Here is a 22831-nt window from a genome sequence, read left to right as displayed (position 1 = left end):
AGAAATGCCACTACATTTTCTTAGAAATAGAGGTAATGATGAGGAAGTCATTAAGCATTTTTAGATGATGTTGAATACTGACAAAAATTGGAATGATGCAGATTCACTGTAAGCTTGGTTATGGAGATGACTGTCATTGGCCCTTATTCAATCCAAGACTGATCATCAACATCCTAAACTTATTTTACCTGTTGAAATACAATAAGTGTTTTATTTACTCTGTTATTTTTCTAAGCTTGACCCCGTTTTCCCTGTTGGATTCAAATGCCATTGATGATCCTGGGGTCACCTACACATCTGTAGTGGAAGGGGAGGCATCCGGGTTCGAACAGGTGTCTGTGGGTACCCCAGAGGTTCTAGGGCAACAGCACCAAGTGTCCCTGGTCACACAGGACGGAACAACGCAGCAGGTAAAGAAACATCACACACAAAACAAGAATCCATTTCACACATTCAGTGTTTTTTATACTATAGCTTAATCTCCACCCCCTTGCATATGGATGTGTTATATTATTCTTTGCCAATTGGATGTGCAGAATATTTGTATTTTATGGGCTAAATAAGTATTTTTGCTGTTAAGAAAGATCGATATCACTTTACTTGACACCCAGTGTCGTAACACGTTATGACACAGTTATAACCATGTCATATGTCATAACAGCAGACATAACTTGTCATAATATGGTCATAATATGGTCATAACATGACCCATATATTTACACCTGTTGTGACATAAATTGCATTATTTTATGGCTGGTTATGACACCTAAATAAGTGTCAAAACCCACATTTATTCAAATTAGTTTTTTCCTTGCTAAGAAGTTTCCTTTCGTTAGTTTGTTGTAATGAATTATTTACCGTCATGTTTTTTTCATCATATTTTAAATAACTGTCATGAAGTATTCTGGCCAGCCTGTGTCACTTTACTTGGACTAGGAAAATACACTTTATGACACTGTCAAGAAGCATTATGACCATCATAATCATATCAGCCAGATAGGCCTATTACGTACATGCCCTTATATCAGTCATCAGTCAAAAAGAGGGTGTCTTGTCCTGCTCCTAAAATCTGCTCCTGCTTTTATCCCAGTCATCAGAAATAGAGCATTGGGGTAGGTGCATGTCTAACATCAATGTGTGCGCAATTACAATGATAATTTAATATGGTCAATTTAAAAAATATGTTATACATACTGTTGTTGAACCATTTTTTTATTTAACCTTTATTTAACCAGGTAAGCCAGTTGAGAACAAGTTCTCATTTACAACTGCGACCTGGCCAAGATAAAGCAAAGCAGTGCGATAAAAACAACAACAACACAGAGTTACACATGGGATAAAACTAAACATACAGTCAATAACACAATAGAAAATGCCAAGAGTGTGCAAAGCTGTCATCAAGGCAAAGGGTGGCTATTTGAAGAATCTCAAATAGAAAATATATTTTGATTTGTTTAACACTTTTTTGGTTACTACATGATTCCATGTGTTATTTCATAGTTTTGATGTCTTCACTATTATTCTACAATGTAAAAAATAGTTTAAAAAAATAAAAATAAAACTTGAATGAGTAGGTGTGTCCTAACTTTTGACTGGTAGTGTACATAGACATGGAATCACTAGTCACTTTAATAATGTTTACATACTGCTTTACTCATTTCATATGTATATACTGTATTCTATTCTACTGTATTTTAGTCAATGCCAAATCAAATCAAATCAAATTGTATTTGTCACATACACGTGTTTATCAGATGTTATAGCAGGTGTAGTGAAATGCTTGTGCTTTTAGCTCCGACAGTGCAGTAATATCTAACAAGTAATATCTAACAATTTCACAACATATACCCAATATACACAAAACTACTAAGGAATGGAATTTAAGAATATATACATATATGGACAGGCAATGACAGAGCGGCATGGACTAAAATACAGTAGAATATTATAGAATAGAATACAGTATATACATATGAGATGAGTAGTGCAAGATATGTAAACATTATTAAAGTGACTAGTGTTCCATTTCTTAAAGTGGCCAGTGATTTCAATAGGCAGCAGCAGTCTCTAATGTGCTAGTGATGGCTATTTAACAGTCTGATGGCCTTGAGATAGAAGCTGTTTTTCATTCTCTCGGTCCCAGCTTTGATGCACCTGTCACTCCGACATTGCTCGTCCTAATATTTATATATTTCTTAATTTCATTATTTTACTTTTTTGTGTGTGTATTGTTGTGAATTTGTTAGATACTACTGCACTGTTGGAGCTAGGAACACAAGCATTTCACTACACCCGCAATAACATCTGCTAAATATGTGTATGTAACTTGATTTGATCATACTAAATGGAGATTTGGAATTTACGTACAGAATAATACGACATGCTCTGAGACCAGGTTCCACATCGGTTTGCGATTGTCCTACCTGATCCTCCCACCTACCTTCCATGTTTGAGGACATGTATTTCCATTGTTAAAGCGGTCACGCTACCATCTTGTCAATATAATACATAATCTTTGGGTACACCCATCTTTTAAAAGCTCATGGTTCGTTCCCATTGGCTGAGGAGTAGGTAATCTGATCAAAGGTCGCGGGAAGCCCTGCACCACGCGCGTGACAGGAGCTTCATTAAAACAATTTTTGTAAACATAGCTAGTGAAAATACACTTTTATAGTTTGTAATGTTTTAAAATAGCTGATTCATTTTATTGCGAGTTTACGGGGTTATTTTTTGTGGTTACTGGTTTCTGGACGAGGAGTTGCTGTGCGGCGCAGCCATTTTCCGGTTAACTTGTAACGTTAGCTATTAGGAGTGGTAACGGCGTCAAGCTAGACGTATATTAACGAACGTAGCTAGCTACACGTCTTCTGAGCCCTCTTGCTACTTATTATGTTAAATTTTGCCACCCGTCAAATCAAGAGAACGTTAACGTGTTCGCGGAATGTAGGGTTTAGGAGATCTCTGAGCAAGTTGGTTTACTTTTTGCCGTACTTCTCGTTTGCTACAGTAGCTTGCTAGCTAACGTCAACTTTGCTGTGTTGCTAGCCGACGTAGTTCTTGACTTTTCTGGTGTACAGTGACTCTTGATATTACAAGCTAGTAGCTAATTATCGTATGGTGATAAATACTGGTGGATAGCTAATTTAGCTAGCTAACGTTAGTTGTATAGTAATTTACGTGGATTAGCTAACAGTTGAGTTGGTTTCAATTTTAGTTAGCTAACTATAAACAACCACATTTTAAGAAGAAAGTGATAGCCAGGGTTTAAATGAAAAATGCAGAGTTACAGTTGCAGTCGTCGACATGGAAGTTTATCTCCCAACGCCCGACCAATACGTCAAAAGTTACAGTTTGCACCGAGCGATGAAGGAGACGAACCGATTGAGGACGGCAACAACAGCACAGGAGCCGAATCGGCTTTTGCAGAAATGGACTCTGCAGTGCATCAGCGACGGGACAGTGTCGATAAACGACTCGAGGACAACAGCCCTCTGAATCGGATTGAGGATGATGTGGAACGGTGCCGGTGGAGCGAAGGATTCAGTTATCCGGTTCACCTTCAGTCCCTCAGTAGCGTTATTTTCACGAAGGGCTCCCCAGCGTCTCCACGGAAAAGCTCTCAGGCGTACGGGAGTTCACCGAAGCGGACATACATTCAGGACGACGAGGACTGCTCGACCTCACCTATTACAGACTGCCCCGACACACCTCCACATAAAACCGTTAAAAAACTACGCCTTTTTGATACTCCACACACACCAAAGGTTTGAGAACGTTTGATGCAGAAAACCTGCAATTTTTATTAAACATACTCGCCAATATCATTTTGACAACTTAGTGCAATGTAACTAATGCTAGCTAACATTTATGGAGTAGTCGCCATTTTATGCATTTTCTGATATTTTCAAGAATCAAGATATTTTTTTCATGATATGATTTGTGCACCATGTGCCACCCTTGTAGAAAGTAAGGAAGAATGTAACGTTAACTATTTATATTGCATTAACATTGATGGAGTAGCTATGTTTGCCAGTTTATGCATTTTCTGATATTAATGCCACTCTTGTAGAAAGTAAGGAAAACAAAACAAAACTAGCTGTCGAAAGGACCCACTTTTGTAGTGGTGTACAATTACATACACAGCAGTCAGTCGGCCTCATTGACCACGTTTACATGCACACCAATATCCCGTTATTATTCGGTATACTCAAGTATTCTGTTTTTGAGTTTACGCAAATAAACGTCATCCCGTTTACAATAACCCGAAAAGGCTTGTATCCCGGTTATGAGAACCGAATAAGATGCCTCAGATATGCTGATCTTAAATGGGATACTGTAGCATGTAAAAATCTTATCCCATTTACTGGTGTTTTTCGCGGTGTGCGCAGGCTTCTTTCACCCCCTAATTTAGACATGTTTCTTCTTATAATTTACGACATTTGGTAGGCCATTTGTATGTCAACTATAGTTAGATACATGCAGCTTCTCTTCTGTCATAACTTGTTGCCCTAGAAGACTAAATAAAGTAGTGCTCACCAGAATGTCTTACATCGATAGAATGCATTAGTAGGCTAATCTAGTTAACACCGGTAAAGTTGTCTGTTTTGTTTAGTGAGTGTAGAGAAATCACAATAACTCCATAACAGTGGAAAGATTGGTCCTGTGCGAAATGTGGTGGTGGTACTTAGAGAATTTTTAAGAGCGATATGCGCTACTATCTGCAATACTGTGCACATGTAAACTTGGTCATTGAAACAGCAGGCAATACTGTGCACATGTAAACTTGGTCATTGAAACAGCAGGCAATACTGTGCACATGTAAACTTGGTCATTGAAACAGCAGCATGGCTTTTGACCAAGGGACGAGGGGTCCAGTCTGGAAGCACGTTTTTGACTGCCCCATAGAGAAGTCAAATTTGAAAATTCCTAATAAGAATTATTGTCACCGGGACGATATTTTAATTTATTTTCCATTACTCACAGCCGAAGATATTAACATTTTATATTCATGCTCTGAGTTCATGACCCCAGCTAGCCAGCGGAAGTGCCGGTTAGCTAGGATTTTTTGTTGTTGTACTTTTACCCCTTTGTCTCCCCAATTGGTAGTTACAGTCTTAGACCGCTACGCCACTCGGGAGGCCCCGGTTGGGTAGTTAAGCCAAAGATTTGTATAACTATACCAAGATAGACCACAGCCTGTCGTTATCAATGGAAACAAATGAGCCATAGTGGGCAGAACATGCAAGGAGGGGGGCAGAGCCAAGCACGAGCTAGCGAGATCCTATTGGCGTGTTGTAGCATCATCTGCATATTTCTGTTTGGGAACGCCTACTCAGTGAAGTCGCGTGTGCAATAATTAAATTAGCCTTTGCACTCCTTATAAACAACCCGATTTAATAAAAAAAATAAAAACACTTTTGCCAAGGGTAAAGTCTACAACCCATAGTCCACTCTGTTCATAACATATTCTAGTTTTGGGTACAGAACTGTATTGAGATCAAAAGTTTCATAGATGAGAAAATTTGCAGAATGTCTGCCAAAATCCATCTTGTTCCATCTTCTCCCACGGCCCTCCAGTGGGCTTCCTCTCACTACCATATTTGGTAGTGAGTGGAAACGCCAAGCGGATGCTTCACATTTATACATCCAGTGAAATATGTCTCATTGTTCTATCTGTGGTTAAGCTGTCCAGGTGCTCTGACAGAGTTCTTGGCACTTGTTCGCTGTCTGTCCAGTGCGCACTGAGTGCTAGTGCGCACGCGGAGTAATCCGAGAAAGATGGCAGCAACCATGAAACACGAATGTCAGTAGATTACTTTGAAAACAAAGGTCGGCCATCTTGGAGGCCTCAGTACTTTTGACAGCAGCATGGCTTTTGACTTATTTGAAACGTTACATTTTACAGTCATTAGTAACGCCCAATAATAGTCACATCCATTGTCCCACTTTTGTAATACTGTACAATTACATAACACAACAGGTTGGCAGCAGGACCTAATGACTCATTGAAACTTTAAACATTTTCAAAAATGTAAAGGTAGTTGTTGGTGGAATAATAGTAAAGGCCCAGTGACCTATTTATTTATTTGTACTGTGCAGTTATATAACGCACAGTCTGTCAGCTGGCCAAATGACTAATTGATTCCAAATCAGACATAATTGAAAGGCATATTTTCACTTCAATTTCACTTCAACTTTACTCAATTAGTTATTTATATATGTGATAATGTTATTCCAATTAATTAAGGGTATTTTAGCTTTATCAAAAGGTTTGTTGTATAATAAGTGTCTCAACATGTCTTGAATATGTTAATTATGTCATTCACAGAGTTTGCTGAACAAAGCCAGAACTACCATCTCAGTGTCCTCAAGTAGGAGAGTGGCCCTCTTCGGGATTGTGCAATCCACAGGAAAATCTGATCCGGACAGCAGGAGAAGCCAGACCCCTTTGGTCAACATCAACCCCTTCACCCCTGAATCCCTCCTCATCCAGTCTGCCACTCAACAGAGGAACAACAGAAAGAGGGCACACTGTAACGAGTCTGTCACTCATTAAGCATTGTTAAAATATAGGACTAACTTTATTTTTGCCAACCAAGTATTGGACTATCTAACAATGGAACTTAGTCCAATTTTCAACAGAGGATAATTGAACACTTGTGTTTTAATCTTATTACATTTTAGTCATTTAGCAGACGCTCTTATCCAGAGCGACTTACAGTTAGTGAGTGCATACATTTTCATACTGGTCCACCGTGGGAAACGAACCCACAACCCTGGCGTTGCAAGCGCCATGCTCTACCAGCTGAGCTACAGGGGACTTATCGCTTGATACCTGAATGTGTCCATATGTCGGTACACACAGGTTGTAGCCCATTGTTATTTCTAGCCTGGTCGTTAAATCCGTTGACAAACATAAGCAAGGCACTTAACCCTAATTGCTCCTGTAAGTCGCTCTGGATAAGAGCGTCTGCTAAATGACTAAAATGTAAATGTAATGAGTACGGCAAAAGTCTGGCAGGAAACCAGGACCCCATCATGGTCACTAATGAACTCTGCCGTGTGTGTGAAGGCCTCCGTGCTGCCCTCTGGTGTGTAGAATGTATGCTAACAAACTCTGTCTCATCTTATTCAGCTCCTGTGGTGAGGACATGGAGGCGAGTGACGCTGAAACAGAGGAAGAAGTCATTCCTCCACCAAAGGTAGTTATTTTCTTGTCCTGATTTCTTTATAGCATTGTGATAGCATTGTGATCGGCTTGGTTCACTTGCGGGCATGTTATTTTGCCCATCAGCAAAGCTCTCAACCTGATGTTCATTTGTGCGTATCCAGTTAAATGGAGTGTAATGTGAAGCAATGATAACATAGTGTAACTATATATTATTTGGATTAATATGATTTTCTATTAAATCTCTATACTCAGAGAATCACCATGATGGAGAGCAACATGAAGTCCAGATACGCCTCAGAGTTCCACGAGCTGGAGAAGATTGGCTGTGGGGAGTATGGTGCCGTCTTCAAGTGTGTGAAAAGACTGGATGGCTGCATCTACGCTATCAAGTGCTCGAAGAAGCCCCTGGCAGGCTCTGTGGATGAGTAAGTTGGAGTTTCTGTCTGTGAAGCAGGAGCACCCTATACATTTATTGCATATGGACACTCTTGCTGAAGCCAGTCTCTAGACTTAATGCTGGGAATAGTGAGCTGTCATATCCACAGTCTCTAACAGACAGTGAACATCAAACTTGAAGAAATGCCTAATCTTACCACATCTGTACTTCCCTCCTCCCCCCACAGGCAGAATGCCCTCCGGGAGGTGTACGCCCACGCCGTGCTTGGCCAGCACCCCCACGTGGTGCGCTACTACTCGGCCTGGGCTGAGGATGACCACATGCTCATCCAGAATGAGTACTGCAACGGCGGCACCCTCTCGGACGTCACGGCCGAGAACTACCGGCGGCTCGGCTTCCTGTCAGAGCTGGAGCTGAAGGCCCTTCTGCTGCAGGTGACGCGCGGCCTCAAGTACATCCACTTGTCCTCACTGGTCCACATGGACATCAAGCCTAGTAAGTACCTCTAAGGGGAACGCATGAACCTTTATATCAGGAGATATTTTGGAATTAAAAACAAATTATGTTTAGCTTTTTAACAGCAAATAAGAGAAACCAGCACACTGCTCTTGCTCATATCAAATATTTTTTATAGTAAAAATGTTTACAGCAGGAACTCTTGTGAAAAACATCCCTATTTCAATGCAATTTGTTTGACGTGTTTTTGTCTTTACTTAGTCATTAGCTAGTTTCCATCCAATTGGCTACAGATTTTCATGCAAATATTCAAAAATCTGCATAAAAACAATATGCGCATTTTCCCACCAGAGATGTTTCCAAATTGACTTGTTGCAGATAAAAGGCTATGCATGATGACATAGTGCACATAAAAATACCTTTTGGGGTTAAATTCCCATTTACAGACAACAAAAGACAAGTTAAATGGGTTTTCATGGCATTTTCAACTCTACTGATGGTTTTGTCACACATTTTTTTTTGGTGTTATATAGCGAGTGAGCCCACTCTGGTATTGGCACGTGCGCTCTAGCCAACAGCGCTATCTGCTTGCTGTTGGCTAGAGTGCACGTATAGCCTACTACATGAGATTTATTATATTACATTATATTATTATTATTATGGACAAAAGAGCGAGATTATTTGTCAAACAGCAGCCAAGCATCGATGATTATGTCACCAGAATAAGACCCTTGATATTTATTGGAAAGGAGCATCAAGATCATCACCGTGCACTTTCACCACCCTGTGAAGGTCATCATCCTTTATTTAATCTGTAGCCTAATAAACTGCAGTCGTAGTAGGAGGACCACACATGTCATTGTGTGACTCCAAGTTTACTTCGCCTAATTCATTTTACCGACAAGATCCCACCTTGTCTAGCATATTTTGTTTTGTCGACATTTAGAAGTTTACCGAAAAATGTTGTGTTTTCATCAGGCCTGTCATTACGTTTTTTGTACTTTACCCTCATAAAAAGGTTGGATGGAAACCTGGTTAGAACTAATTTGTGTATTGTCTCTTTCAGGCAATATTTTTATCTCACGCAAGATGATTGGCAGTGTAGACGCGTGTGACGAAGAGGAGGACGAAAAGGATGGACTGGCCACCAGTGTGGTGTACAAAATAGGTGACCTTGGCCACGTGACGAGGTTGAACAATCCTCAAGTTGAGGAAGGTGACAGCAGGTTCCTGGCAAATGAAGTCCTTCAAGAGGTGAGTGTTCTCTCCAGGAGAAACTTAACAGATCCTCCCTGGCTAAAGTGTAGTATTTGATAGTTAAAATGGTTCTCTACAGCTTTCCTAATCACGTCAATCTTTTCTCCCAGGACTACAGTAACTTGACGAAGGCAGACATCTTTGCCCTGGCTCTGACTGTGATCAGTGCCTCTGGGGCAGAGCCTATGCCCACCAATGGGGACAAGTGGCACCAGATTCGTCAGGGAAAACTTCCACTCATCCCACAAGTTCTCTCTCAGCAATTCCTGAGTCTACTCAAGGTAAGAACGATATTAGCCTTTCCTAGTCTATTGGCCCTGCGCAGCCGATGTCCATTTAGCGCGAGTGCGCTGTTGCAAGCCGGCGATGAACCTCTGGCTGGACTGCATCTTGTTAGCTACCCACTCATGCTGCATATAGTTTGGCTTACGTTTGCGAACTCCTGGCTTAAGCCACTTGAATAATGACACATGTTATGTAGACCTATTGAAGGTGTTAATTAATTTACTGTTCGGCAAAACAATGTCCATATACAGGCTACAGCACTTTAACGTCTTGCTAGCTAGCATAACTTTGCTAGCTAGCTTACAGCTGAAGCTAACGTCAGTTCACTATCCTAAAACTTTATTTTGTTTTAATATGCAAAGCAAGCTGATTGTTTCAAACTGTTCACTGGGTTAAATGACTTTCTCTTTATTGAGGAACTGTTGCATGTGAGAGAGGAGTGTCTTGAGTGACTGGTCTGCTCCAGTCTTAGAGACAGTGCACCTTTTTTTATGAAAGAAAAGATTAGGCTGCTTCTATGCAAATGTTGTTGATCGGTAGGCTAATGCAAGTCCCAAAATGGAAGGGCAACAGATTGCGTGTCATCTGTAGCACAATAGACTCCACTGAAATAAGCCAAAACAAGCTTAATAACTCAATGCATGCTCACACGCCTATTGAATATGCATTCACCTGTATTGTGAGTAGGCCTATGCCATCTTGATTTACCCAGTTTATCAAGAGCTTTACCATTCAAAACAAATTATTACCATTATGTTATGTAGTTAGATTGGTATATACAAAGTGAAATGTATTGTTTGAATTTAAAATGTATTAATTAACCCTTTACACTTGTGGGAATTGGCCTATATGGATAGTGCTAAATTGAAATGTTTCTTACAGAAGAAATATGAAAAGCATATGCATAACCATGGTATCACTTGAAAGGGAACAGTTGGGAGATAATGGGAAAATTATTAGACCAAAGGTGAGGACACAACCGTTAACCTGACACAAGACTGAATCCAAACATTATACTGTTGATTCTATGTGCATTTTACATTTACTGTACTTTTCGCCGCATTTGTTGATACGAAATCTGAAAATACTCTGGATACATTCAGTAACATAAGACTATTCCTGGAAAATGTGGGGTAGGTGCAACATAAGACCAAAACAATTACAAGGGTTTGAGTGAGTGGACTAACTGGTGTCTCCAAGTGGCCACACACCTCTACAAAGTGTGCACAGTTCCTAAGCAATTTCAATGCACTTTTATGACTCTAAGAAGAGTCTTCAACTATAAGGTACTTTTTTGAGCTCTCCTAGCTGTGCCGTTGAGGAACTAGAGCAAACATGTAGGGTTGTGACGGTATTTGAATAACCGTGTAACTGACGATTATGGATGAAGACCGCCATGAAAATAAAATAAGGGTCAAAACTGTTTTAAATAGGCCTACTTTCATTTTTTAAATTAACTCTAAAAATAAGTGTTATTTTCGTCCGAATAATTAGGAAGAAAAAAATACATACTAGCACGTCTTGTTTATGACTCTGTTCACATCAATTGCGAAATATCGTCCTGCCACAATCCGTCAATTATTTATTCGGAACAGGTTTGATTTTTTTCCATATTTTCGCATATGAAAATAAGCTGTTGACCAATAGAAATGATCTGGGACACTGCCACTGACAGGCCACGCACTGCCACTGACAGGTCTGTTGTGATTTTTTTATTTTATATTTTATTTTTACATTCTTAGCTCAAAGTGTTTTGTATCATTACATACAGCCAGGAAAAACTATTGGATATCAGAGCGACGGTAACTCACCAGAACTACCAGCATTACGACCAGGAATACCACTTTCCCGAAGCAGATCCTTTGTTTGCTCTCCCCAGGGCAATTTAACTGATTCCAGCGGCTGACCCAAAATATCGCCGGCAGAGGAGAGGCACTCGGAGTGGCCTGCTGGTTCAACTTAGGAGGCGCGCACACCACCCACTGCTTCCAAGTATATTACTCGCTAATGTTCAGTCTTTGGATAACAAAGTCGATGAGCTCAGGGCAAAGATTTATTTCCAGAGAGGCATCAGGGCCTGTAACATACTTTGTTTCACGGAAACATGACTCTCTCTGGATATTCTGTCGAAATCGGATTGAGCCAGATGGGTCCTCAGTTCATCGCGCAGACAGAAATGTATATCTCTCCGGGAAGCAGAAGGGCGGAAGTGTGTGTTTCATGATTAATGACTCATGGTGTAATTGTAGTAACATACAGGAACTCAAGTCCTTTTGTTCACCCGACCTAGAATACCTCACAATCAAATGCCGACCGTATTATCTCCCAAGATAATTTTCTTCGGTTATAGTCACGACCGTGTATATCCCCCCCCCTCTCGCCGATACCACGACGGCCCTCAAAGAACTTCACTGGACTTTATGCAAACTGAAAACCACATATCCTGAGGCTGCATTTATTGTAGCTGGGGATTTTAACAAAGCAAATTTGAGGTCTAGGCTGCCGAAGTTCTATCAACATATCGACTGTTGTACTCGGGCTGCTAAAATTCTCGACCATTGCTATTTGAACTTCCAGGATGGTTATAAGGCCCTCCCCCGCCCTCCTTTCGGCAAATCTGACCACGACTCCAATTTGCTCCTCCCTTCCTATGGGCAGAAACTCAAACAGGAAGTACCCGTGCTAAGGACTATTCAATGCTGGTCTGACCAATCGGAATCCACGCTTCAAGATTGTGTTTTGATCACGTGGACTGAGATATGTTCCAAGTAGCTCACGAAAATAATTTCGATGAATACACTGAAACGATGACTGAGTTTATCAGGAAGTGTATAGGAGATGTTGTGCCCACTGTGACTATTAAAATGTACCCTAACCAGGAACCGTGGATAGATGGCAGCATTCGCGCAAAACTGAAAGTGTGAACCACCACTTTTAACCATGGCAAGGTGACTGGGAATATGGCAGAATACAGTGTAGCTATTCACGCCGCAAGGCAATTAAACAGGCAAAACATCAGTATAGAAGTACAAAGTGGAGTCGGAATTCAACGGCTCAGACACGAGACGTATGTGGCAGGGTCCACAGACAATCACGGACTACAAAAGGAAAACCAGCCACGTCACCGTCTTCCTTCCGGACAAGCTAAACACCTTTACCCACTTTGAGGATAACACAGTGCCACCTACACGGCCCACTACCAAGAACTGTGGGCTCTCCTTCTCCGTGGCCGACGTGAGTACAACATTTAAGCATGTTAACCCCCGCAAGGCTGCCGGCCCGGACGGCATCCCTAGCCGCGTCCTCAAAGCATTCGCAGACCAGCTGGCTGGTGTGTTTACGGACATATTAGATCTCTCCCTATCCCAGTCTGCTGTCCCCTCATGCTTCAAGATGGCCACCGTTGTTCCTGTACCCAAGAAAGCAAAGGTATCTGAACTAAATGACTATCGCCCCGTAACACTGATCTCTGTCATCATGAAGTGCTTTGAGAGCCTAGTCAAGGATCATATCACCTCTACCTTACCTATCACCCTAGACCCACTTCAATTGGGCTTACCGCCCCAATAGATCCACAGACGATGCAATCGCCATCACACTGCACACTGCCCTATCCCATCTGGACAAGAGGAATAACTATGTAAGAATGATGTTCATTGACTATAGCTCAGCATTCAACACCATAGTACCCTCCAAGCTCATCATTATGCTCGAGGCCCTGGGTCTGAACCCCGCCATGTGCAACTGGATCCTGGACTTCCTGATGGGCTGCCACCAGGTGGTGAAGGTAGGAAACAACACCTTCACTTCGCTGATCCTCAACACTAGGGCCCCACAAGGGTGCGTGCCTAGCCCCCTCCTGTACTCCCTGTTCACCCATGACTGCGTGGCCAAGCACGCCTCCAACTCAATTATCAAGTTTGCAGATGACACAACAGTAGTAGCCATGATTAGCTGTTCAGGAGTCTTATGGCTTGAGGGTAGAAGCTGTTAAGAAGCCTTTTGGACCTAGACTTGGCTCTCCAGAACCAGTTGCTGTGCGGTAGCAGAGCGAACAGTCTATGGGTGGCTGGAGTCTTAGACAATTTTTAGGGCTTTCCTCTGACACCGCCTGGTATAGAGGTCCTGGATGGCAGGAAGCTTAGCCCTAGTGATGTACTGGGCCGTACGCACACTACCCTCTGTAGAACCTTACGGTCGGATGCCGAGCAGCTGCCATACCAGGTGGTGATGCAACCGGTCAGGATACTCTCGATGGTGCAGCTGTATAACTTTTTGAGGATCTGGGGACCCATGCCAAATCTTTTCAGTCTCCTGAGGGGGAAAAGGTGTTGTCGTGCCCTCTTCATGACTGTCTTGGTGTGTTTGGACCATGATAGTTTGTTGGTGATGTGGACACCAAGGAACTTGAAATTCTCAACCCGCTCCACTACAACCCCGTCGATGTTAATGGGGACCTGTTCGGCCCACCTTTTCCTGTAGTCCACAATCCACTCCTTTGCCACATTGCCAGGACTCTGACCTCCTCCCTATAGGCTGTCTTGTCGTTGATCAGGCCTACCACTGTTGTGTCGTCAGCAAACTAATGATGGTGTTGGAGTTGTGTTTGGCCACACAGTCATAGGTGAACAGGGAGTACAGGACTGGACTAAGCACGCACGCACCCCTGAGGGGCCCCAGTGTTGAGGATCAGCATGGCAGATGTGTTGTTCCCTACCCTTACCACATGGGGGCGGCCCGTCAGGAAGTCCAGGATCCAGTTGCAGAGGGAGGTGTTAATTCCCAGGGTCCTTAGCTTAGTGATGAGCTTTGTGGGCACTATGGTGTTGAACGCTGAGCTGTATTAAATGAACAGATTTCTCACATAGGTGTTCCTTTTGTCCAGGTTGGAAAGGGCAGTGTGGAGTGCGATTTCGTGATTTATGACCTTGTCTCATCACTCCCCAACGGGCTCGGGAGAGGTGAAGGTCGAGCCATGCATCCTCTGAAACATGACCCGCCAAGCCACGCTTCTTAACACCTGTTCGCTTAACCCGGAAGCCAGCTGCACCAATGTGTCAGAGAAAATTATTCAACTGACGACCAAATTCAGCCTGCAGGCGCCCGGCCCGCCACAAGGAGCCGCCGCTAAAGCGCGATGAGCCAAGTAAAGCCACCCCGGCCAAACCCTCCCCTAACCTGGACGACGCTGGTCCAATTGTGCGCCGCCCTATGGAATTCCTTGTTGTGACACAGCCCCAGGCTGTAGTGACGCCGCAACACTGCGATGCAGTGCCTTACATTGAAACGCTACTCGGGAGGTCAAATTATAGGTGATTTCAATATGTATTTCTCCATTTATACTACGTGTCAAACTCATTCCATGGAGGGCCAAGTGTCTGAGGGTTTTCGCTCCTCACTTGTACTTGATTGATTAATTAAGGTCACTAATTAGTAAAGAACTCACCTCACCTGGTTGTCTAGGTCTTAATTGAAAGGAAAAAACAAAAACCCACAAACACTAGGCCCTCCAAGGAATGAGTTTGACACCCCTGATTTGTACTGTTCAATCCATTTCCAAACAAAAATAATTTTCAGCATTTACATCAATTTCTACATTTCCTGCACTTTTTATGATAATTTCCACTAGCGATGTCCCCGACCAAAAAAAGAAATGTTGGTCGACCAAGAGTCTGTTCAATCGATTGGTTGAAATTTTAAAATATATATACAGTGCCTTGCAAAAGTATTCATCCCCCTTGGCATTTTTCCTATTTTGTTGCCTTACAACCTGGAATTAAAATTGATTTTTGGGGGGTTTGTATCATTTTGATTTACACAACATGCCTACCACTTTTAAAGATGCAAAATATTTTTTCTTGTGAAACAAAAAAGAAATAAGACGATAAAACAGAACTTGAGCACGCATAACTATTCACCCCCCCCCCTCAATACTTTGTAGAGCCACCTTTTGCAGCAATTACAGCTGCAAGTCTCTTGGAGTATGTCTCTATAAGTTTGGCACATCTAGCCACTGGGATTTTTGCCCATTCTTCAAGGCAAAACTGCTCCAGCTCCTTCAAGCTGGATGTGTTCCGCTGGTGTACAGCAATCTTTAAGTCATACCACAGATTCTCAATTGGATTGAGGTCTGGGCTTTGACTAGGCCATTCCAAGACATTTAAATGTTTCCCCTTAAACCACTCGAGTGTTGCTTTAGCAGTATGCTTTTTGGAGAAATGTCCTCTGGTCTGATGAAACAAAAATAGAACTGTTTGGCCATAATGACCATCGTTATGTTTGGAGGAAAAAGGACGCTTGCAAGCTGAAGAACACCATCCCAACCGTTAAGCACGAGGGTTGCAGCATCATGCTGTGGGGGTGCTTTGCTGCAGGAGGGACTGGTGCACTTCACAAAATAGATGGCATCATGAGGAAGGAAAATTATGTGGATATATTGAAGCAACATCTCAAGACATCATTCAGGAGGTTAAAGCTTGGTCACAAATGGGTCTTCCAAATGGACAATGACCCCAAGCATACTTCCAAAGTTGTGGCAAAATGGCTTAAGGACAACAAAGTCAAGGTATTGGAGTGGCCATCACAAAGCCCTGACCTCAATCCTATAGAGAATGTGTGGGCAGAACTGAAAAAGTGTGTGCGAGCAAGGAGGCCTACAAACCTTACTCAGTTACACCAGCTCTGTCAGGAGGAATGGGCCAAAATTCACCCAACTTATTGTGGGAAGCTTGTGGAAGGCTACCTGAAACGTTACCAAATACTAATTGAGTGTATGTAAACTTCTGACCCCCTGGAAATGTGATGAAAGAAATAAAAGCTGAAGTAAATCATTCTCTCTACTATTATTCTGACATTTCACATTCTTAAAATAAAGTGGTGATCCTAACTGACCTAAAACAGGGAATTTTTACTAGGATTAAATGTCATGACTTGTGAAAAACTGAGTTTAAATGTATTTGGCTAAAGTGTATGTCAACTTTGGACTTCAACTGTATGTATATACATACATACATACACACACACCACCACCAAATACATCAAAACTATGAAATAACACATGGAATCATGTAGTAACCAAAAAAGTGTTAAACAAATCAAAATATATGGGATGGCGTAACACTGCAGAATTCTGTGGTAACCATGCTGGTTAAATGTGCCTTGAATTCTAAATAAAATCACAGACAGTGCAACAGCAAAGCACATGCCGAGATCACCCGTTCACCCACACTGAGTCTTACATAGAGACGGCGGTTGGAACCAAACATCTCCAATTTGGACTCCAAAACCAAAGGACACATTTCCATCGGTCTAATGTCCATTGCTCGTGTTTCTTGGCCCAAGCAGGTCTCTTCTTCTTATTGGTGTCCTTTTAGTAGTGGTTTCTTTGCAGCAATTCGACCATGAAGGCCTGATTCACACAGTCCCCTCTGAACAGTTGATGTTGAGATGTGTCTGTTACTTGAACTCTGTGAAGCCTTTATTTGGGCTGCAATTTCTGAGGCTGGTAACTCTAATGAACTTATCCTCTGCTGCAGAGGTAACTCTGGGTCTTCCATTCCTGTGGCGTTCCTCATGAGAGCCAGTTTCATATCGCTTGATGGTCTTTGTGACTGCACATGTTCCGTATTGACTGACCTTCATGTTGTAAAGCAATGATGGACTGTCATTTCTCTTTGCTTATTTGAGCTGTTCTTGCCATAATATGGACTTGGTCTTTTACCAAATAGGGCTATCTTCTGTATACCCCCCTCCCCCCCTACCTTGTCACAACACAGCTGATTGGTTCAAACGCATTAAGAAGGTAAGAAATTCCACAAATTAACTTTTTTTTTTAAAGACACACCTGTTAATTGAAATGCATTCCAGGTGACTACCTCATGAAGCTGGTTGAGAGAATGACAAGAGTGTGCAAAGCTGTCAAGGCAAAGGGTGGCTATTTGAAGAATCTCAAATATAAAATATATTTTGATTCGTTTAACACTTTGGTTACTACATGATTCCATATGTTATTTCATAGTTTTGATGTCTTCACTATTATTCTACAATATAGAAAATAGTAAAAATAAAGAAAAACCCTTGAATGAGTAGGTGGCCCCGTGTAGCTCAGTTGGTAGAGCATGGCGTTTGCAACGCCAGGTTTGTGGGTTCGATTCCCATGGGGGGCCAGTATGAAAATGTATGCACTCACTAACTGTAAGTCGAGTGTCTGCTAAATGACTAAAATGTAAATGTGTTCTAAAACTTTTGACCGGTTGTGTGTGTGTGTGTGTGTGTGTGTGTGTGTGTGTGTGTGTACATACATACATGCATACATACAGAGTTGCGTATCACATAATTTTTTTAAATGAAATACTGTCATAGAAGGTAAAGTAAAATCTCAAACCGGTCCATGCATCAATACTGGTATAAAGTAAAATACTGTATACCGCCCAGCCCTATTTGGAGCTAAGGCAAGGTTTTTAATACATTTTTGGGAAAGGACATATGTGAGTTGCTTATGTGTCTGAGTGAGATTTGCTGCAAGCAGCTTTGATTGATGGGTCCTTTCCGGTGGGTGGGTGTGCGTTTATGGGTTCATATTCTCTATGTCCATTCAGAAAGTTTCCTAAAATAGGCCTAGCCTGTCTGGACTTCATCTCTTTAATCAGATAGAAAAAAATATGTCTCGTTACAGGCTCAGCATATGTGCGAGAAATGACGACAGTTGTCAGTTTAGCGTTTCCTCTCTTGGGTGCAACTGAATGAAACGTAGCCAAGCTCCTTTCATGATTCATCCTATAGGATGCAAAGCCTATATCCTAATATTTTCAGTAGCATATTATATTTCCAGTAATATATGATTTCTCTCATTACTGCGTCCTCTCTAGCCACTTTGAACAACATATTGCCACAGAGAATGAACGCAGCAGTGTTGGTGACGTTATGCAAATTGTTCGGAAAAGTGGAGGGAAAAAAGCATCGGACTTTAATGGTTTAGTGCGTCAAAATCAGATTTTTTTAAAATTCCCCCTCCAATCTGACATTTCTTAATTTGTATATTAGACTAATATTTAGAGGTAATAAATAATAATGAAATGCTACTGATGATAACTAAGTGTTATAGTGAAGTCGCAGAGAAAAGCCACGTTTCTTGTATACATGGATGTCTCTGGGAAATGTTGTCATTAAAATCTTCAAATGTAATGATATTGAATATCGGCATAAAATATCGGCCTCCTTGACCCCCGAAAATCGGTATTGGCATCAGCCCAAAAAAATCTAATTGGTCGTTCTCTACCTAATACCTTTGCTTATACTTTCCTGTACCACTGCCGTTCAGTGGTGCTCACTGTCCTTGTATAGGACAAACTGATAAAGCTGTGTGATATTGAAAGGGATACAATTTATTTGAAGTAAGCATTTCACGGTCAAGTCTTCACCTGTTTGTATTCAGTGCATGTGATAAATACAATTGTATTTGAACTGTGCTCTCAAACATCCATTGGATTGTGTTAGGCTATTCATTATTGCTAGCTAGTGCTAACCTTTTTTCTCCCTCCCCCTGCAGCTGATGATCCACCCTGACCCCGCCAGGCGGCCGTCCACCTTTGACCTCATCAAGCACCCGGTGCTGTTGACGGCAGCTAGAATGAGTGCGGACCTGCTCCGTGTGGAACTCGATGCAGAGAAGTTCAAGAACGCCCTGCTTCAGAAGTAAGTACAGAATGGCACTGAAACCAAGTGAAACAACGATTGGATATAACACAATGTTTTTCCTGGAAGGTTGTTGCTTTTGTCAACACTACTAAAGGCAGTGGTTAGCTAGTTCTTGCTCTTACATCGGCATACAGAACCTAGTTTGAGGAGCGGAATAGCCTATAACCTGTCAGACAGCTTGAGAACAGCTCCTCTAAAAGCTGGTACAGGAGTGAAACGTGCTTTTGTAAGCCCAGTCCGTGCACAACAATTATAAATGCAATGGCGTGTTAAACAGTTTTGATGGCCACGATATTAAAAACAGCTACTATTTTTATTTCTTAATCACGACTCGTAATTAAAGTGCGCTTTCCATTCAAGTGCATAGACTATAGTCAATGGTAGGCAGGCTATCAGCGCGTCACCCACCACTGCAGTATGAGCTTGAGGCAGTATAATTGTTTAAACCTGAATGTTTTACTTTACTTCCAATAATGAGGCATGTCTTACCTTGCTTCAAAGTAGGCTAGCCAAAATCCAACCATAGAAACGTGGAGACAATTATTTTATGAAGACTTCCTTGGGCCATTAACCCGGCTTGCTATTGTTTCATGTTTCCATTAAATTCTTAATGAAACATGTCAGTTCCTTGAATGCATGTATAGTATTTTCTGTTTGTCACGTCATTTTACTGTTTGGAAAATGTTTTTACCGGTTAATGAGGGTCGGTTAGTCTGCAGCAAAATTTACAAAAATGTGCATCTCTAATTCAGGGTTTGTCTAACTGTTCTACATTGCTTTCCCCAGGGAGCTGAAGAAGGCCCAGATTGCCAAAACTGCAGCTGATGAGAAGGTTCTATCTACGGACAGAGTCCTGACCCGCTCCACTGTCCAGTCCAACCCCCAAACCTCCAGACTCGTCGGCAAGAAGATGAACCGCTCAATGAGCCTGACCATTTACTGAGACTGACTCAAACACAGATCCCCCTGAGTGGGTAGCAATAATGGTGCTGGATCATGGACTGAAAAACAAATATCTTGAGTATCCAACTACATATTCTGTGCGATACAAGTGGCGTGGATTCTACTTAAGACAGTGGTCACCAACCTTTTCTGAGTCAAAATGCAAGCTGTGATCTACCGCACAGATATATATTTTTTTTTATTAACATGACTTTAAAAAACGTATTAAGCCTATGCAACATTAACCAATTGAAAACAGTTCTGTAGCAATGAGGTTTGTGCAGTAGACTATAGGCCCAATACATTATCACTGCATATTGGCTATGCTTGAATTACCCTGCCAATGTTGTTCTCAGACCATTTTAAAATTATATATTTTTTAAATGTGATATATGATCACACTGGTAATAGACTATTTGTTGTATTACTTGAGGCACAGCTGAGTGAGCATAATGATTTGCTTTTTATTTTTTATGGACTGATGGCCTGCATCTGATGGTCAGTCTGAGGGGAGGGAGCACTTAACCCGACTCACCGTCCCGCTGCTCTCCCTCCCTCTGAAAAGGGGACACAGTCTTCCAGCTGATGGCGACAAGTTGCACTGCATTATTTCTGCCTCATGCACCAATTCACGTTGTTACTCCTATGACCAGAGAAAGTGAAATATTGCTCTATTAAAAAAGACACAAGCTGCTAATAATAACGCAAGCTTATCTGAACAATTTGCAATACTCATTCATTCGTTGCAGCATAAATGGAAGTAGGGAGAATGTTCAAAATGTTTAAGCCATAAAATGCACGAAGTGTTGACAGTGCTGAATAACTTAGCAGCTCTTTCCTGTATTCGTTGACTTTCTCTAGTCATGGTTTAGGCCTATAGGTGCTGTTGATTTGCTCTCTGGGCCTGCCGGGTAGGCGGAGTGCTACCTTCAGACATGAAATGGTTCAAAATGGGAACACTTCGCCTTCCCGGCTCTATGGCTGCTGAATCGGGTGCACCTACTGCCAACAGCGCGAAACTAATAAAGAAAAATAGGCTTTATCGTTGTTGTTTTTTACAGAAATGTTTGGCGCTCGACTAGGAATGCCTTGGAGATCGTCATCTCCCGGTTGGTGACCACTGTACTAAGGGTACAGACAACTGGGCCCCATTTCCACTGGTCACTGGGCTGTGGGTGGGCTTTTCTTGTCAAACTCAAGTCAAGACTGAGACTTTGCCATACTCAATCAGTACTGACCTGTCAAACAGTCAGTTCTCTTAATCAAATTACCAGTAATCCTGGTGGTGGACTTCTCATTCCTTACTTTACCTATTCTTTGTCAGCCCCAAGTCTAAGTAGATTGGTGAGGCTCTCCACTGTACTCCCTGCACTTCCTTGAAAGCGTAGCCTTGCTCTTTGTTGGAGAGGGGCACAGAGAAGCCCTTCTCAGTGTGTGAACAGATGTGCGCACCTTACTGCCTGATGTCAGGCATCCGAGGGTCTGGATCTGACAACGCTTTTAATTAAGAGCACTTTGGCGGCAACGGGGGAACTTGCCACATAAAACCTGCTGCTATTCATGTTTGTCTATGTTCAAGGGGGGTTGATGGATTTTTGTTTTCCAATTGTGGTAGTTTTAAATCATTGCTATTAAGGTCACCCATGATCATATTTTGTGTACCATAATTATAAACTTTTGGGAAGACATTTTCACCTTTCTTTTCTTCTTCTGAGTCAAAATGGATCATGCAATACATGTAAGAAAATTGTGTGTATCAAACCTGTTTAAAAAAAAAAAAAAAAGTACTTTCATTGACAATATTACAACTGCTTCATTTACAGCCGCCAACCCTGCCTGTGTTGCATTAAAACAATCATTGTTCTGTTGAGTAGGTTCACCTGTTTTGTGATGATGAATCGCCTTTTATTTTACTGTCACTGCAAGGGGCTTGTTAAACTTTGCTACAGGGTTATGTTATTTTTAATAAATTCTTATCAAATGCATTCTTGTCTTCATTCATCTCACTTTATATTATATAAAACTGCTTATGCCCCTTAAGTACTATACAACCATAGACATGAAAATAGTAAGCTATGTTCTTGCCTATTGTATATTTAAGCAATAAGGTCAGAGGGGGTGTGGTATATGGCCAATATACCACGGCTAAGGGCTGTTCTTATGCACGACGCAACGCGGACTGCCTGGATGCAGCCATTAGCTGTGTCCAGTCATAGATTTAGCCAGTGGGAAAAGACACCGGCTGGAATGCGGTTTTAACCAATCGGCATCCAGGATTAGACCCACCCCTTGTATAATGGCCAATTTAATTAGAACAGTAAAAATAAATGCTTTGTCATTAAGAGGGACAAACGGACAAGCTAGCTGCATAAAAAAAAAGAAACCACTCTAGATGGGCGTTTGGTGTAGATGCTGAATTCTCGACTTCCAACCATTTCCATTTCCTGGTTCTACCCCAATTGAAACCAAATACATTCACTTAAAAAAAAAGAAAGATAGATAGAAAATACAAAATATTCAGTCCCTTGTCCATAAGGGCTTTTAGCCAATCAGCATTCAGGGCTTGAACCACCTGGTTTATAATTAAGCAATAAGGCCCGAGGGGGTGTGGTATATTGTCCGAGGCA

General features: G+C 41.8%; 1 protein-coding gene across 1 annotated transcript; it reads left to right on the top strand.

Annotated features, from left to right (window-relative positions):
- Positions 1-2596: 2596 nt before the first annotated feature.
- On the top strand, positions 2597-22189 carry LOC311135277 (wee1-like protein kinase 1-A). The gene is made up of 9 exons (XM_084169233.1): positions 2597-3764; positions 6329-6540; positions 7136-7202; positions 7424-7596; positions 7795-8063; positions 9091-9278; positions 9392-9562; positions 19114-19259; positions 20049-22189. The coding sequence occupies exons 1-9, from the start codon at positions 3276-3278 to the stop codon at positions 20203-20205; spliced, it is 1872 nt and encodes a 623-aa protein (XP_084025359.1). The 5' UTR covers positions 2597-3275; the 3' UTR covers positions 20206-22189.
- The last annotated feature ends 642 nt before the right edge of the window (positions 22190-22831 follow it).

Source organism: Coregonus lavaretus (genome assembly GCF_964263955.1).
Source record: "Coregonus lavaretus genome assembly, chromosome: 9".
Lineage (NCBI taxonomy): Eukaryota > Metazoa > Chordata > Actinopteri > Salmoniformes > Salmonidae > Coregonus > Coregonus lavaretus.
Note: the sequence above shows the minus strand (reverse complement) of the source record. Positions and strands in the feature narration are given on the sequence as shown.